We start from the raw sequence: 17,248 nt of genomic DNA, 5'->3' as shown, positions 1-17,248 counted from the left end.
CAGCAGAACGATCGAGTCCCCAGTGGGAGCGCTCTCCAGCACCCCCTCCAAGGACTCCAAAAAGGGTGGGTACTCTGAACTGCTGTTTGGTGCATACGCACAAACAACAGTCAGGACCCGGCCCCCCACCCGAAGGCGGAGGGAGGCTACCCTCTCGTCCACCGGGGTGAACCCCAATGTATAGGCGCCAAGCCGGGGGGCTATAAGTATACCCACACCTGCTCAGCGTCTCTCACCATTGGCAACTCCAGAGTGGAAGAGAGTCCAACCCCTCTCGAGAGGACTGGTACCAGAGCCCAAGCTGTGTGTGGAGGTGAGCCCGACTATATCTAGTCGGAACTTCTCAACCTCACACACCAGCTCAGGCTCCTTCCCTGCCAGAGAGGTGACCTTCCACGTCCCAAGAGCCAGCTTCTGTAGCCGGGGATCAGATCGCCAAGGTCCCTGCCTTCGGCCACCGCCCAGCTCACAATGCACCCGACCCCTATGGCCCCTCCCACAGGTGGTGAGCCCATGGGAAGAGGGACCCACGTTGTCCTTTCGGGCTGCGCCCGACCGGGCCCCATGGGTGCAGGCCCGGCCACCAGGCGCTCGCCTTCGAGCCCCACCTCCAGGCCTGGCTCCAGAGGGGGGCCCCGGTGACCCGCATCCGGGCAAGGGAAAACGTGTTCCAAGGTTTTTAATCGTCATTTGGGGTCTTCGAGCAGTCCTTTGTCTGGTCCCTCACCTAGGACCTGTTTGCCATGGGTGATCCTACCAGGGGCAGAAAGCCCCAGACAACTTAGCTCCTAGGATCATTGGGACACACAAACCCCTCCACCACGATAAGGTGACCACTCAAGGAAGGGTAGTTTATCCTTAAATATTCAAATGATGTTGATTTCCCATCTGTAACACTGAAAATCAACTATCTATCTATCTATCTATCTATCTATCTATCTATCTATCTATCTATCTATCTATCTATCTATCTATCTATCTATCTATCTATCTATCTGTCTGTCTAAAACTGCTTAGGTTCTGGTACTTGGTGAATTTTACCGCTCAGTAAATGGGTGGAGATTAAAAGGGTCTGTATTACTCACTAATTAATTGATGAAGACCTTTTACCCACCTGTCACAGTGGTTAAAGGGTTGGTATAACAGTTTCTACATAAATATAGTGGTCCTCCCTAACTCTACTAACTCCTAGAATGGTGGAAACATTAACTGCATTGACTGTTAGTCACACAAACTCGTGAAACAGTACTCAAACATGCTGCTCAAATTCAACTCCTTTTGTTACATAACAAGAGGAGTGATTTGCACAGCCCGGCCCTGTCTGCATAAGAACACTCCCCTCTCCCCCAATAAGGGGACGTTCAGCCCCTAGACGAAGTTCAGTGTGTCCAGCAGTAACATAGCAGTGTGTCGCGATGTTATCACTCAGAAGTAGACACACAAGTTGCTCAGTTCTTCGTTGTACAAATCAATATAACTGCTTATATTCTGTCCCAGCCAAAGAGAAACAGAAGAGACCGTGGTTGTGTTTCATTTTCAACGTGCTAGCTACTTTACCTGTACATGTTAATCCATGGTACCGTTAGCCATGTCCTCTCCATGAGAGGGGCATTTAACAGACAAAGCGGGTGTTGACAGACAGACCTCAGTAGTATTTAAAGGGGCAGACACAGAAACTGTCAAGACCATGACATGGGGGAATGCATGACTCAAATGCACAACAGAGAATAGTGCAAAATCTAGGTTTCCATATTATCCAGGTCATGGTTATCCAAAGCTCTTTAAATAAATCCACTGGACTGTATGGAAGTTTCTTGAGGACATTTCACCTCTCATCCAAGAGGTTTCTTCAGTTCTAGTGGTGGTTGGTCATCTCCAGAGGCTATGCAATGTTATATTCGCGTCAACCAAGAACATCCTTGTATATCCAGAGACTTAAGGTAATCAGGGCAAATCTCATCCAGCCTGGATGCCCTGCCTCCGGGGATCTTGGCAACCATCTCGGTGACTTCAGCTTGGCTGATGGATGAGTCCACCTCTTCGACCTCAGAGGTCTAGATGTACCAGGCGGTGGTCAGCTCCTTACTGTGAGCGTAGATGGCTGACCCCAGCAGCTTCCAGGTACCCCCCCTCCGGTCCATCGTGATAGCAAGATTGACGTGATAGCAAGATTGAGAAGATCCTCAAAGTATTCTTTCCACCGCCCGACAATATCCTCAGTTGAGATCAACAGCTCCCTGCCTCCACTGTAAACAATGTTGGTGGTGCACAACTTTCCCCTCCTGAGGATTTCACATTTGACAAAATCTGTGAAGTATTGCTTACATACATTTACAAAGTCTGTTGTGGCATGACGAGGCTCCACCAGGCAGATAGCACCACAAAAAGTAAAATTATGGAAGGGAAATAGATATTTGTATGAATAGGCTAATAAACGTAGATACAGTCATGGACCACATGTTCTGGACACTTGGGTGAAGAGAGGGTTGTAGTTGTCCACTGATCATCACCTGGATCTGTTGGTAGAGCAGGAGGCCAGACAGATTTGGTAGACCCATTCGTGTTTTGAGGATCTGTTGGTGGAACACTATCAACGAGGTCTTCAACTCCCATCTCCGGGAGAGTGAGTGTCTCCCAAACCCGGTGGCGGACACTGGAAATAAGGGATGTGGTCAAGCTGAAGAGAATGTCTTATTGAATCTTGTTGACTCATGGGACTCCAGAGGCAGATGATGGGTACAGGCATCCCAGGCATACCCTGGCCTGAGTCATGGAGGCCAAAACTCAGGTCTGGGAGGAATTCCGGGAGACCATGGGGGAGGACTATTGTTCAGCCTCAAATAAATTCTGGCAAACCATTCAGTGCTTCAAAAGGGTAAAGCGGGGAGCTGTTGACTTCAAATGGGGATCTTGTCGGGTGGAGGAAAGAACATTTTGAGGATCCCCATAATCCCACTACCATGTCTTTCACAGAGGAAGCAGAGGCTGAGGTCTCAGAGGTGGACTCGTTCATCACCCAAGCTGAAGTCACAGAGTTGGTTTCCAAACTTCTTGGTTGCAGGGCACTGGGGATAGATGAAATTCACCCTGAGTACAGCAAATCTTTGGAGGTGCAAGGATTGTCTTGGTTGACAACGTCATTGAAACATCGCATGGTGGTTGGGGACAGACTGGATTGACAGACCAGGGCAGTTGTCCCTCTTTTCAAAAAGGGGGACTGGACAGTGTTTTCCAACTATAGGGGAATCATGCTCCCCAGTCTCCCCTGCAGAGTCTACTGCAGTGTACTGGAGAGGATGTTTAGACCAAGGATTCAGGAGAAACAATGTAGTTTTTGTCCTGGTAGCGGAACACTGGACCAACTCTACACTTTCCATCAAGTGCTCCAGGGTTCGTGGGAGTTTTTCCCACCCAGTCCATATGTGCTTCGTGCATCTGGAGAACGCGTTCAGCCGTGTCACTTGTGGTAGCTTGTGGGAAGTGCTCTTAGAGTATGGTATTTGGGGCCCTTTGCTGAGGGCTGTCCGATCCCCGTATGACCGTAGCTGGAGCTAGGTTTGCCTTGCCAGAAGTAAGAGAAGTTGTCTGTCCAGCGTGTCCTAGGTTTTCCCCGAGGCTTCCTCCCTACAGGACATGTTTGGAACACCTACCAAGGGAAATGTCCAGATGGAAATGTCCCCACTACAGCCTAAGAGTGCTTTCAAGTTTCAAGTGTATTTACTTTTATATGGTCCAGATTCACCGAAAACGTCTCTAGATGCATTATATGGAACTAAAAGTTCCTTCAGATAGGTCGGTGCCAGGCCATGAAGGGCTTTGTAAGTGAGGAGGAGTATTTTATCATCTTTCCTAGCTTTCACAGGAAGCCAGTGCAGAGAAGCCAACACAGGAGAAATATTGTCTCAGGTAATGGTCCTGGTCAGAACACGGGCAGCAGCATTCTGGATTAGTTGAGGTGTCTTCAATGACTTTTTGGGGCAGGCAAAAAAAAGTGTATTACAGTAATCTAGTCTGGAAGTGATGAAAGCGTGGATTAATTTCTCCGCATCATTCTGTTTTAAAATATCACTGATTGTAGAAATGTTTTGGAGATGAAAGAAGGCCGTTCTAGAAACCTGTTTTATGTGTGTTAAACGACAGATCCTGATCTAAGATGACACCTAGGTTTCTCACAGTGGTTTTGGCCTCGAAAGGGATGCCATTCAAGGCTATTACATCACTTGGCACTACATCCCTAATGGTTTTTGTGCCAAGCACAATGACCTCAGTTTTACCAGAATTTAGATGCAAAAAGTTATTGGTCATCCAATCTTTAATTTCTTTGATACACACCTGTAATTTGACCAACTGATTGACTTGATCAGGTTTTATCTAGAGATACAATTGCGTATCATCAGCATAACAATGTAAGTTGATGGAGTGTTTCCTTATCAAATTACCCAGAGGAAGCATGTATAACATAAACAATATTGGACCTAGAACCGAGCCTTGAGGAACTCCATAGCTAACTGTAGTGGACTGGGAGGAGATGTTATTAACGTTAACGAACTGGGAACGGTCAGTTAAGTGGAACTTAAACCACATCAATGCTGATCCCTTAAAACCGATTGTTTTGACCAGTCGTGCCAAAAGAATGTTGTGGTCAATTGTGTCAAAAGCCACACTAAGGTCCAAGAGACCCAGTATAGAAACAAGTCCTCTTTCTGAAGCGGTTAGAAGGTCGTTGCTAACCTGGACAAGTGCCGTTTCCGTACTATGATGTTCCCTAACTGACTGAACCTACTTACTGAATTCTGTATTTGCTTCCAGGTCTAGTGTGTCTGTTCTGTCTCCTTCTGGGTCTGGGCTTCACCACCACATCAGGGAATTACTGGTTTGCTATATTCAATGAATATGCAGCAACATTCTCCCTGCTGTTTATCGTCCTCATTGAGGTCATAACTGTCAGCTACATCTATGGAATCAAAAGGTTTGTATTTTTTTTGTGACAGTACCCACATTTGTTCCAACTGTTGCTCTGACTCAGTTAGTGGTTAATGATGTACAGAATACTATAAATGTATAATAAATATATAATAGCCAGCTGTGGTCATGCAGGCGATCATATTATAATGAATGATATCTACCCAATTTAGGTTTGAAAAAGACATAGAAGACATGCTCGGACATTCTCCCAACTGGTACTGGAAAATCATGTGGGCAGGAACAAGTCCTATCCTTCTCATTGTCATTTTCATATTTTATATTGTCAACTACATCCAGGGAGGAACACCCACTTACCAAGCATGGAACAAAGAACTGGTAAGCTGTAGAGGTTTTCTTATACAGTACATTACCAGCCTAGTGTACACACCACTTTTCAATGTTAAGATTCTTCATGTATGTGTAAATGTCTGCAAATGCTTCCACCTGACATTCAAATCATTGTTGTGCAGCTTTGTCTCAATATAAAAAAATTCAAAATGTTCGTCTTTGGTGTGGTTCTGCGATTTATCCCCGCCTCGTTCCCGTAAATCTGCTGGGATTGGCTCCAGCAACCCCTACAACCTGCGAAAGCTGAGGAAGCAATACGGAAAATGAATGAATGAATAATTCAATACAATCTTATGAAAGTTGTCATTTTTTACACTTTTGTTGTGAGATCACTTCCGGAGTTTTGTATCTTTAACTTAGAAGGTATCATAGGTCATCCAATATTGCATTGCTAAGAAAACATGGGCCAAATCTATGACAGTAAACCACTTTGTGCATTGCAAGGCACAATAGACAAAATTGTGTTAGTTAAGCAGTACTGTACCTTGCAGCAATGGCAAACAATACTTTTAATAACAACAAAGTATTTACTCAACCCTGAATGTTTTGCTTAATCTTGCACACCTCGGTGATGTTATTGATAACCATTGATATTGATATCACAGCAGTCATGTGTACTCACTTATTAATAACGTTATATTTTATTATTATTATTATTATTATTATTATTATTATTATTATTATTATTATTATTATTATTATTATTATTATTATTATTGCATCCCGCTTCAAAGTGGTCTTGTATCGTAATTGTCAGCGTTTGTGTGTTCGTCCGTTAATCCGTCGTTCTGTTAATTCGTCCACTAAATATCTTCGCAATTGTTGCAGATAGAAAGATGAAACATAAAGCACATTACTCAGGAAGCAAAGGGGATGAAAATGAGATGAAGACCTTGACCTTGAAAAAAATAGGTCAAGGTCAAATTTTAATAATCGAGACACTAGATAAGATAGAAAGATGAGGGAGAAGGCCAGTATGAGTAAGACCGTAGATCAAAGCTACTGCTTTGATCTATGAAAGTAGGTCAGACCACTATGTTTGATCTTTGACCTATGCAAGTAGGTCAGGGTAAAATTTTGAATTCAGGGGTTTAGGATCATTAAAGTATATCTTATCTACAAATTATTACACTTACTCTTTCTAACAGCACAATGAAAAACTCTGTAGATTTTATTTATATAGACAAATGCAATGATGTTAATGGGATTATTAATTGTTTTTTGTGTATTACACCAGATGTACAAGATTTAAATTTTTGCTCAATAGGTTTGTTATCATTTTATGTAATGTGTGAAAACAGGTCTGAACTGTGTCCATTGTTTCTTCCAGGGTAAGTCAGTGGTGACAGAATACCCTGTCTTCGGCCAAGTCTTCATTGGGCTTCTTATTGTGTCAGCAGTCAGCTGCGTTCCTCTCACAGCTCTATACGTCTTCTGTAGGAAGAGGACACACGGACGCCGTCAAACTGTCAGTACAGTTTCTGCTTAGCAACTAGATGACAGGGACGTATTTCATTTAAATCCTTCCGCATGTACATCTTCGTAAAAAGAAATTATCTGTATTTTTTTGATCTCTCGGTAATAAAGTCAGTCTTTCAATCAGCAATGGAAAGGAAATATAATTCATCACATTCCACATAGAGTGCAAAGAATTACTTTTTTACTCTCAGCAGATATTAACGGCTTAACTGTGTAAAATGTAACTTGTACACATTGTAAAAACAGATGATTTAATTTCCAGACTTTTCTTTTTCAACTGCTAATTTATTAAATGGTCATATTATGATGAATCATATGTAGATATTTTGCAGTTGCCAAATGTGTTATAAAATATAGTGTGTGAGCATATCTTTATGAAACCATGTCTGAAGTCATGTTGTTTGATATACAGCTTGAAGGTTTACACTTTCCAGTATTTTTGGGGTTTCTGTTTATACCTTCTATTCAAAGTTCCCGTCTCCTGATGCAACTGCCAACAGAGAGAGAGAGAGAGAGAGAGAGAGAGAGCAACAATTTGTTATACAAGCTGGAAGGTGAAGTGACAGACACTGCACATGCCTCAAAGATGTTGGTGGAATTATAAATAGACTGATTTAAATGCAGTTCCTTTAACAGGCTAGTTGTATGTTTATCATGTATGTATGTATGCAAAATAATGCATGATATAATATGGTATTGCAATTATTGAAGATTGTACAAATAATCTATTTTTCTTATATATGATGTATTTTTTTGATGTCCACTTTCATTTGTTTTTAAAGGATCTGTTATCTGCTTATTTTACATTTTCTATAATTAATGTTAATCCAAGCGTAAGGTCCAAGTGTTTCAGAAACATACACTGTTGATATGTCTGTAATGATTACATGATAGAATGAATGGGATCTGGAGAAATATGTGTTGCTTGTTTTCTGTGCACTGGATAGATGAGGTGTTTGTATCCTCAAACGGAAAATGTGAAAGTAAAACCAAATCAAGAGTACCATTAATTTAGACTCTGATTATCATATTTTTTTAAAATCATGTAAGATTTTCATTTTCATACAGAATAAATGCAACAGATTTTGAAAGCAAGAAAATGCTGTCAGTAAGTTCAGTGTTCTTGTGTTCCTTTAATCAAACATGCATACATACACACAGACTGCATATATTATCTAACCGATTCTGTGCCACAACATAAAAAATATTAAGTTTTTGTTTTTGTTTTTGTTCATGACAACGTTCAAAAAGTTTCCTGTTTTGTTTTTATTCCTCGAGCCTCTTCAAACCCTGTTGTCAGCATCCTAGGAAGTTGGTGAAACCACCAGTATATGAATTGCATGGGTAAAGTTAGAGACTTAATTGACTTAAAGAGACTCCAAATGTCAGTGTAGGTACTGTCCAAGAAAATTATAGTATGTCATGATTTGCTTTTTCTTGTACCACCAAAAGTTTGTGAGTGAGACTAATGGGTCAGAAAGACCTGTGTAGTCGAGGGGACTTTTTTTTTCATTCTTTCTACTCACTCTACTCATTATTTCTTTTTACAGAATGACTTATGTCAAGGGATGGATTCAACCGGTATTTATATTTCTGTTCTGTTATTTTGGGAAAAAAAAAAAAAGAAGATAAAGTAGCTGAGCAATCGGGCAGAAATTACCTGTACTGTCCCCTCCTGGCCTGCAGGGGGCAGCAACGTACCAGAAAGATAGAGTGCTGCCGGAAACACGTGACGTGAGAAAGACTGGGGAGCCGGAGAGGAATAATACCATCATTTTAGCTTAAGATGCAACCCGTTGTGGAGGTCCTTGAGCCTTATATAGATAATTAGGGGCAAGGAAGGGTTTTCCAGTTAACCTCTAGCGTAGCTATTAGCAGAGGTGCGGCGGGAAGTGAGACATTCGCCCCGGTTAGCGGCTGGTTGATGAGGCCAGCGCCTGGTTAGCTAACGCTGCTAACGCTAGTTAGCATTTGAGGTTCGATCCATCAGCGACAGGCAGCAACTGAAAGCTGAAGATCTGAGGCTGGAATGTAAGAGTTTCCTGTTTCATCATGAGGGAGAGCATGAAATGTTGGGGTTCAGAGTCCCAGAGAACAATAGATAGGTTAATAAGTAGTTATTCTTTATTTATCCCTGAGGAAATCTCGTAAGAAAGCGTTTTTTTTCCCCCCCTGTGCAAACTAGCAAACATTTCACATTTCGAGTCATGTAGTTGTTTTTGTTGAGTGTTTCGCCTCATTGTGTTGTTTTGTGTCCGGCAGCATGGCGCTGAAGTCCGGAGACGAGCGGCTGAAGGAGATGGAGGCTGAGATGGCTCTGTGAGTACCGGGGGCTCCACACGGCCGCCAGAACGTCTGGAGAACCTTCAGGATTAACATCATTACCTGACGGGTTAAATTAGCTTTGTTTAATATAAGACTATTGGAAATGGCAAGAGATTATTAATGTTCATACTGTAACTAATAAAGGTTGTAGGTGGAGATCTAAATTTTAAATCAGCAAATGTTTATTTTTTATTTTTTCCTTAAATTTTATTAACCTATTTTCATGATGATAAACCGCTTCACTGGAAACTACATATGAAGCTGCGCCAACTACTAATGAACATCTGATCTAAGTCAGCTTAGAGACAGATTTCCCCACAAATAGAATGACATGATAATAAATCTTCATGCTGGATTCCAGTCTTCCATTATAGGACTTTCAAATATTCTCTTTTAAAAAATCCAATTTTATCTATCAGGTTCTAAATTTGAAAGTAAGAAAACTGATTTGTTTTTTAATGACCTTTATGGACTAGAAAAAATATTATTAAAAGTGAATGTGGTTTGTGAATTCCTAGGACTGTCATCTTAATAGGATTAATTATTTTAGTTCTTTGATATGTCAATCATAGAAGACCCCAGCAAAAAGGATCAATAATGAAGGGTCAGTGTTTCCAGCCATTGATTACCTACGTGACACAAGGTTCTGGGTTCTTGGCTATCAATGTTGTGTTAGTCCTGTACGTAGGTTATGAGAGTTTAGACTGGGCAAACTCTTAGATCCTTTAAAAAACTTTTGCACTTTTCTTTTTGTAGGTTTGAGCAGGAAGTTCTTGGAGGTTCGGTGCCAGCATCACAGAGCTCACATGTTACGGAAGCCGTTCCTGTAGCTCTTCCCCTTCCAGTGGTGCGGCCAATCATAGGAACTAACACCTACAGGCAGGTTTGTGTCTTTTATTAGTATTTGGTTGAACAGATAAATTCACACCAGTCATTAGTGGAAAGAAGCAAGTCTACTGCTGTTTTAACTTCTATCATAGTGAAGAACTGAAGGTGGCAGCAATGCTGTTTTTGGATGAGCAACCAGCATCTATTATATGAGAAAAATACAGGAGACACAGGTTTTCATGAAAGCTTGTTTTTACTGTTTGTTTGGGGGGGGGGGGGGTTGGTCAAGAACTGGTGGTTTTGGTGAAACTAACCTATGTTAGAAGAGCGTAAAATGGTAGAAACAAACATTTTTGATGAAATAAGAGTCTAGTCTCTCTTTGGTCTTTTCAGTGTTTACAGAGTCATAGAACTCAATATTCTGTGGGACTTGAAAGAGAGGTCAAAATGATCTAAATCCATTGATGGTATGCAGTTCCCTACTCTGAAAAAAGCTGGCACTGAATGACTTAATGACCGATACTGTGAAGTATTCTGTTGATGGAGGCAATATCTTCAGATTGACTTTGTTTTACTCATCATTCATCTCGATCTGTTCTCCATCTGTTTCTCTCCTTCAGGTCCAGCAGACGCTGGAAGCCAGAGCAGCTACTTTTGGTCCACCTCCACCGACCTTTGTTGGACCAGGTGAATATAATCACTCACATGCATTTAGAGCGTTTTATGTGGAGTCATCAAATTTTAAGTTGCTCAAAGTTCGGCTTTACTGTTGGGATTTTACTGTTGGGACTGCTGTTTTTGTGGGATTTCTCAGATTTTTCTGTTTGACATGTGTCTGTCCCAGTCCCACCAGTACGTCCTCCAATGATGAGACCAGCCTTTGTCCCCCATATACTACAGAGACCTGGTAAGGTTAAAGTAACATTCTGTTTACTGGTGTGTTCACTTAGTTGCAGAAAAGAATGAACAAAGCAAATTGACAGGAAAGAAATGCATGATACAGTGCTTTTATAACGTCTTTGTCTTATTTTACATAACCCAACTTTAGTGTTAATTCAATTTAAAAAATGAATAAAAAATGTGTCTCTACGTACTCTCTGTGGCCCTTGGACACAAAATAAACAATCTGACTTCAGTGTTGAACAGAAACTGTGGGCTATTCTCCTACCAGGGCCTTCCTGTAGGTTTTAAGGGTTTCAGTCTGATCAACACTCTTCCAGCTGAAACAGCACATTTATTTACCCTGCCTAGTGTGAGTAGGTATGAATCATTTTGCCATTGGTCAGTGTATACTTTAGTATTCTAACAATCTGTTTGTAGGTCCGAAACTGCAAATGATGCAAGGACCTCCAATAGCACCTCCTCTACCACGGCCCCCTCCACCCCCACCGATGATGCTCCCTCCAATCCTGCAGGGCCGGGCCCCCCAGGGGTCTTCTCAGTCCATTCAGCACATGGTTCCTGCACCTCCGGTGAGGCTCCAAAACATTTACTCAAGGGTTGGGAATCCAACCCCTCATTGATTTTTCACCACTTCAGTGTGTGTACAAGAGTATTGTGGTTTTGTCAGCACTTATTTTCCATAATTTCAAGATTACCAACTAAATGTTAAAAGAATAAAAACTTTGTACCTATGTATATAGGCTACACTTGTCTATAAGCAAACTGTAGGTGGTTACACAGTGTAACAGTCCATCAAAGAGAAGGAAAGAAGAATGAAGAACGTTGACAAACAATGAATTTATATTTTAGGTACATTTGTGACAAAATGTGAAAAATCTGCACATACTTTATTGAGCCTGGGCTTGTTTTCTTGTTAATTATGTTATATTTATGTTATCTAATAGTTAAGTTTTGCAGCGCTAAAGGTCTTATGGTGTTTGTCACTCAGGTTGCTGATATTGTCTCAATGGTGCCAGATCCAAACACAAGACAGGGGCCCCCACCTCCCATCAAACCAACGCCATCCATCATTCAGGCGGCGCCGACTGTGTACTCGGCTCCCGCCCCTGGTGGATACAGAAGAAGTGATGTTCGAGCCCAAAGACAAGCTAGAATGGTATTTGTGTTTTGATGAATACCAGGAGAACTGGTTTGTGTTGTGATTCCTTTTTTTTTTTTGTTGACTTGCATGAAACTTGTTGTGTCTGTAATGAATCTTTCAGGAAGAGCTGGCAGCGCGGGTGGCAGAGCAGCAGGCGGCAGTGATGGCAGCAGGTCTGTTGGAGAAGAAAGAGAGTGAAGACAGTGGGGCTGTTATTGGACCCAACATGCCTGAGCCTGAGCCCCCCCAGCCGGAAGTAGGTTTAAATCAGTAGTCCTGCTTTCCTTTACCTTTGGGTAACCAAGTAGTGTTCAAGTCTTGTCACTGTAAGTTATTGAAAAGAACAGAAATAGCAGATGCTCCTATGGTAATTTGTGTAACTCCTTTAAACGGGAGAGACAGAGAAAATACCCTCAGTCGTGTAGGACTAGAGCAGCTTATCTAGTAGAATCTGTCTTGTTTTTAATTGTAAGCTTTATCAAAGTGGAAGGTTTTGAGTCGACTCTTAAATACAGTCAACCCTCAGTTTTCGAACATAATCCGTTCCAGAAGGCTGTTCGAAAAGCGAGTTGTTTGAAATCCGAAACTATTTTTCCCATTATAATTACTGTAAAGTATTTTAATCCATTCCAAGTCTAAAAAACAACTTTTTCTAAATTTTTTTTTACTATTTTCACTATAAACTACACTGTTTACTGTTTACCATAAATAAAAAGGGGTAGAAATAGACACTGTTTTTTATTTTAATAAAAGATATCCTATCGAACTTTGAACACGAATGCGCTATGGAGGAAGCATCCAGGGCAGTTCGCTCGGCTCCCGAGTGAGTCGCGTTCAGTTACGCTCGGCTTCTTTCGGTTTGGTCGAGAGCCGAATTTTGGTCGAGTTTAGAAACGTAAAATTCTCGGATTTTCTGGTCGAAAACCAATTTGGTCGAGAACAGAAGCGTTCGAAAAACCGAGGTTTGACTGTACCTTAAATACCTCCCATACTTTACATATTGTGTTGAAGTGTGGGGAAATACTTACCAGAACACAATTAATCCTCTGATCATATTACAGAAAAGAGCAGTGCGGATCAATCACAAGGTTGGTTTTCTTGAACATACTCATAACCTGTTTACGCAAAGTCGCTAAAATTTCCTGATCTTGTACAATATAATACATCAATAGTTTGATATAAAGCATTCAACAAATTATTACCACCAAACCTCTATTGATTCTTTGTAACTCCAGCCAGGGCTCATAACTTGAGAGGTTTTGGATATTTTTCATTGCTGAGAGCTCAAACCACACATGAACGTTTTTGTGTGTCTGTGTGCAGAGTGAAACTCTGGAACAATCTGGACTCACAACACAAGAAATGCCAAAGTACTGATCAATTCAAAGTGTTGTATAAACATCATGTCTGGTCAAAATATAGAGATGAGGGTCTTTAACTCAAACTGCTGTTCTGTTTGTTAACATGTGCTCAATGTTTTCTTACCATTGTTGGTATATTGTACATTACCATTATTGGTATATCCTGCCTTCCTTACCTTGTTTTGTGAATTGCTTTTGCAAATTTGATCATTATTGTTGCCCATGGTGACGCCATCATGATGCAATTATTGTGTGGCTGTCCTTGAATGAAGTAGCAGTGAAGCTCAGTGTGTTGATCTCTGAATCAGGAACTGGGGTGGGATTACATAAGTTTTCTTCTTCCCACTCCCTTTCAGGGAGAATTGTATTGTTGAGTTATGATCTTTGCTTATTTATTTGCTAATTTAATTAAAATTTTTCCCGTGCCTTGCCTGAAATAAATGAATGAATAATAAAAAATAAATAAATAAATAATTGCAGAGTGTCTGCCCTCTGGACCGAGGCTGAGCGATCATTCCAGAGTAAAGGAGCCAGAAAGCTAAAGCTTCTGCCTCCTGTTTTACTCTTAAAGGCCTGACGGTTTACCAAAAATTCTCCAACCTCAGAGCGAAGAGCCCTTTGAGGGTGATATAGTTCAACGAGATCTTAAATGCAAGACGGAGTCTTAAAGTGAAGAGCTTTATATGTGATCATGACGATCTTGAATTATATTGTTCGTGTGTGCACTCCCAAACTACTTTTCACACTAAAATAAATTCTGTCAATTCAGTATTAATCCATAAAACCTTTTCTCAGTGCGTAGTGTGTGTGTGTGTGTGTTCCAGCCTGTAGAAAGTACTACAGAGGACAAAAAGAAGTCAAAGGTAGAGAAGGTGAAGAAGTGCATCCGTACTGCAGCGGGGACCAGCTGGGAGGATTCCAGTCTGTTGGAATGGGATTCAGGTACAAAATACTGCAGGGAACACGATACTGGGATGTTCAGTCCCTTTATCCTGATTCCAAAGAGTTTGGATGTAGCTTCACACGTTCAGTGCTAACAAATAAAACAAAATTTGACAACTAAGCATAAAAGCAGCTAGAGACCGGTCTGTCCAGTCTCCTTCTGGCCTTAATTTGGAGATGGTCTCGTCCACACCAGTCCACAAAGCTGACCCATTAACTCACACACATCTTAACTCATTCTTGTAGACAAGAGCTGCTGAATGCAGTTTTTTCGTCTTCTTTTTCAAAGATGATTTTTGCTCATTGTTGAACATTTTCTCATTGAAGAGTGTTCCTGTTTTAGTATGAATCCTGTTTTCCTTTCTTGTTACAGATGATTTCCGTATTTTCTGTGGTGATCTTGGTAACGAGGTCAATGATGACATTCTGGCTAGAGCCTTCAGCAGATACCCGTCTTTCCTCAAAGCTAAGGTACGATTTTTTTTTGGCTTTGTTTACTTCCTTTATACTCCCCACATGTGAGTGATGACGGAATGAATTGGCTCTGACGCTGTTCTCCTCAGGTGGTGAGAGACAAACGAACAGGGAAGACCAAAGGCTACGGCTTCGTCAGCTTCAAAGACCCAAACGACTACGTCAGAGCCATGAGAGAGATGAACGGTCAGTCTCCTTCCACCTGTCTGAACCTTTTGTCCTTGAATTGTTTTTCAACTTATGGGGTTGTGAATGGGTACTTTTGATCTTTTTTTTATTTTAACATGTCACGTTGTTGAAAATTATAACTAGGTTTCAGTTCTGTCTTTATTCTGTCGTCCATCCTGTCTACAAGTTGTTGTTTTTTTTAATAGGTTAGTGGGAGTGTCTAATAATTGTTGCGTCTTTGTATTGCTCACTCTTTTATCCAGGGAAATATGTCGGCAGTCGTCCCATCAAACTGAGGAAGAGCATGTGGAAGGACCGCAATATGGAAGTGGTTCGCAAAAAACAGAAAGAGAAGAAGAAACTGGGCCTCAGATAATGCTGGATGTGTTGTTTCCAGGTGGACACTCACATGTTTATAGAAATTCTCTTTTGCTTAAATAAATAATTAAAGAATAAAGAAAGGACTACACTTTTTTTACAGTCTTGGGGGAAATTATTTTTTTAATCATGTTAAGAATATATTTTGAAACATGTGTGTATATATATATGTGTGTGTATATATGTATATATATGTGTATATATGTATGTATATATATATATGTGTGCGTGTGTATATATATATATATATATATATATATATATATATATATATATATATATACAGGCCCCTGAAACAAACACACAAGGGGCTTGTGAGCATGTAAAGTGTATACAATGGGAGGCAGAGCCATGGGCAGCTCCATTATGGTGTGCCCCAAGTGAGCAACTTTGTAGGGGGGCAGTGCCTTGCTCAAGGGTACCTCTGCAGGAGGCGAACTGACATCTCACATTCCACATGTTCTTTGGTCCACACGGGCCTTGAACCAACAACCCTCTGTTCCCCGGCCCAAGATTTAGTGGACTGAGCTACACTCAAAAAAATGATACTGCATGGTACTTAATTCAATCAGTGAAACATTTTACACTTACAAATATTAAGTTGATATGAAAGCTCTCAAATCTGCTAAAACCTGAGTCATGAGTAAATCTAATATTTTCTAGTACGTCTGAACGAATTGATTTGGTTCGATTACCCACACAAATTGAGTAAATGTAACTGAAATGCTCTTTTAACCATATAGAAATCCTGAGTAGAAACCACCAAAGAAACTGAAGACACTTGTAAGAAAGAAAGTCCACTTTAAAGTCCCTCATGGGAAAATTATGTTTACACCCTATACTACACTTTGAATGTGGCTACATATGGGTTAGTCATGCATACACACATAGTTGAACACACACTAGGGGCCTGTAGGTATGCAATTAGTAATTTCACATCAAAGAACAGTAGGGGGAGGCAGAGTGACGGGTCTCACCCCAAACGAGGGGGGACGGTACCTTGCTCAAGGGCGCCTTGGCAGTGGCTGGGATTATTAAGGCTGAGGTGAGCTGACACCTCCCGCCATCAGCTCACACTCCGAGGTATGTCCTGGTGGGAGCGGGATTCGAACCACCGATGGCTGGGTGATCCGTCTGAGCCACTGCCAGCGTGAGGGACCAGCCCCCCAAAATCCTAAAAAGGCGGAATCGGTTCTTTTCTGTTTACTTGATGTTTTTAATTTTAGTTACGTCTCAAATAAAATTGAGTTGAGTTGTTTAATAATTGCACTTATTAAAACTGATATTTGTTAATATATTCTCAAAAAGGTTGAAACACACTTACTACAAATATTTAAACCATGTAATCTGAGTCAAATAATACTTTAAGTACGGTAAACTTAATTTACATGTGTATTTCACGCAAATATTCCTGTTGGAGTTTTACTAATTAATTTTGATGTAGTGAAATCAAATACTCATGATGATATTCATAATTTTTATTGAGCATGCATAACTATATATACGGCCCCAACTATATAACTACCTCAACCACTGGATACAACTACCTCAACCACTATACAACTACCAACTATACAACTACCTCAACCACTCAACCACTGGCCCCACCTCAACCATTGGACTTCCAACCTCGCCACAACCTCCTGCTCCCACCACGACCGAGACCATCATCTCTGCAGACCTGGTGACGACAACGCTGAGGAGGCTCCGTCCCTACAAGGCGGCTGGACCAGATAAGGTCTCCCCAAGACTCCTCCGAGCCTGTGCTTCGGAACTAGGGGACCCCCTGCAACAATTGTTCAACCTCAGTCTGCGGCTGGGGAGGGTCCCGTCACTGTGGAAGACCTCCTGCATTGTCCCTGTACCCAAGAAAGGACGCCCTACTGAGCTCAACGACCACCGACCGGTCGCTCTTACCTCCCACGTAATGAAGACC

The 17,248-nt window shown here is 41.3% G+C and overlaps 2 protein-coding genes across 3 annotated transcripts in view; both read left to right on the top strand.

Moving 5' to 3' along the window:
* The window catches only part of LOC137607243 (sodium- and chloride-dependent transporter XTRP3-like), a 35,142-nt gene extending 28,340 nt beyond the window's left edge, over positions 1 to 6,802 (top strand). Inside the window, exons 9-11 of the mRNA XM_068332863.1 lie at positions 4,810 to 4,969; positions 5,136 to 5,301; positions 6,644 to 6,802. Coding sequence (XP_068188964.1) covers positions 4,810 to 4,969; positions 5,136 to 5,301; positions 6,644 to 6,802 — 485 coding nt within the window. The remainder of the gene's footprint in view (positions 1 to 4,809; positions 4,970 to 5,135; positions 5,302 to 6,643) is intronic.
* A 1,716-nt stretch (positions 6,803 to 8,518) lies between these two features.
* On the top strand, positions 8,519 to 15,399 carry rbm42 (RNA binding motif protein 42). 2 transcript variants are annotated; one of them, XM_068332938.1, is made up of 13 exons: positions 8,519 to 8,823; positions 9,055 to 9,111; positions 9,874 to 10,000; positions 10,566 to 10,632; positions 10,790 to 10,852; positions 11,266 to 11,417; positions 11,837 to 12,004; positions 12,111 to 12,245; positions 13,051 to 13,077; positions 14,175 to 14,292; positions 14,666 to 14,763; positions 14,856 to 14,952; positions 15,198 to 15,399. In XM_068332938.1, exons 2-13 carry the CDS (start codon positions 9,056 to 9,058, stop codon positions 15,308 to 15,310), a joined length of 1,221 nt encoding a protein of 406 aa, XP_068189039.1. In that variant the 5' UTR covers positions 8,519 to 8,823; position 9,055; the 3' UTR covers positions 15,311 to 15,399. The 2 variants fall into 2 exon arrangements, with proteins under 2 accessions (XP_068189039.1, XP_068189040.1); XM_068332939.1 differs by lacking the exon at positions 13,051 to 13,077.
* Positions 15,400 to 17,248: the final 1,849 nt, after the last annotated feature.

This window comes from Antennarius striatus, chromosome 14, assembly GCF_040054535.1.
Source record: "Antennarius striatus isolate MH-2024 chromosome 14, ASM4005453v1, whole genome shotgun sequence".
Taxonomy (NCBI): domain Eukaryota; kingdom Metazoa; phylum Chordata; class Actinopteri; order Lophiiformes; family Antennariidae; genus Antennarius; species Antennarius striatus.
The sequence above is the reverse complement of the archived record's forward strand: the minus strand, read 5'-3'. Positions and strand labels throughout refer to the sequence as shown.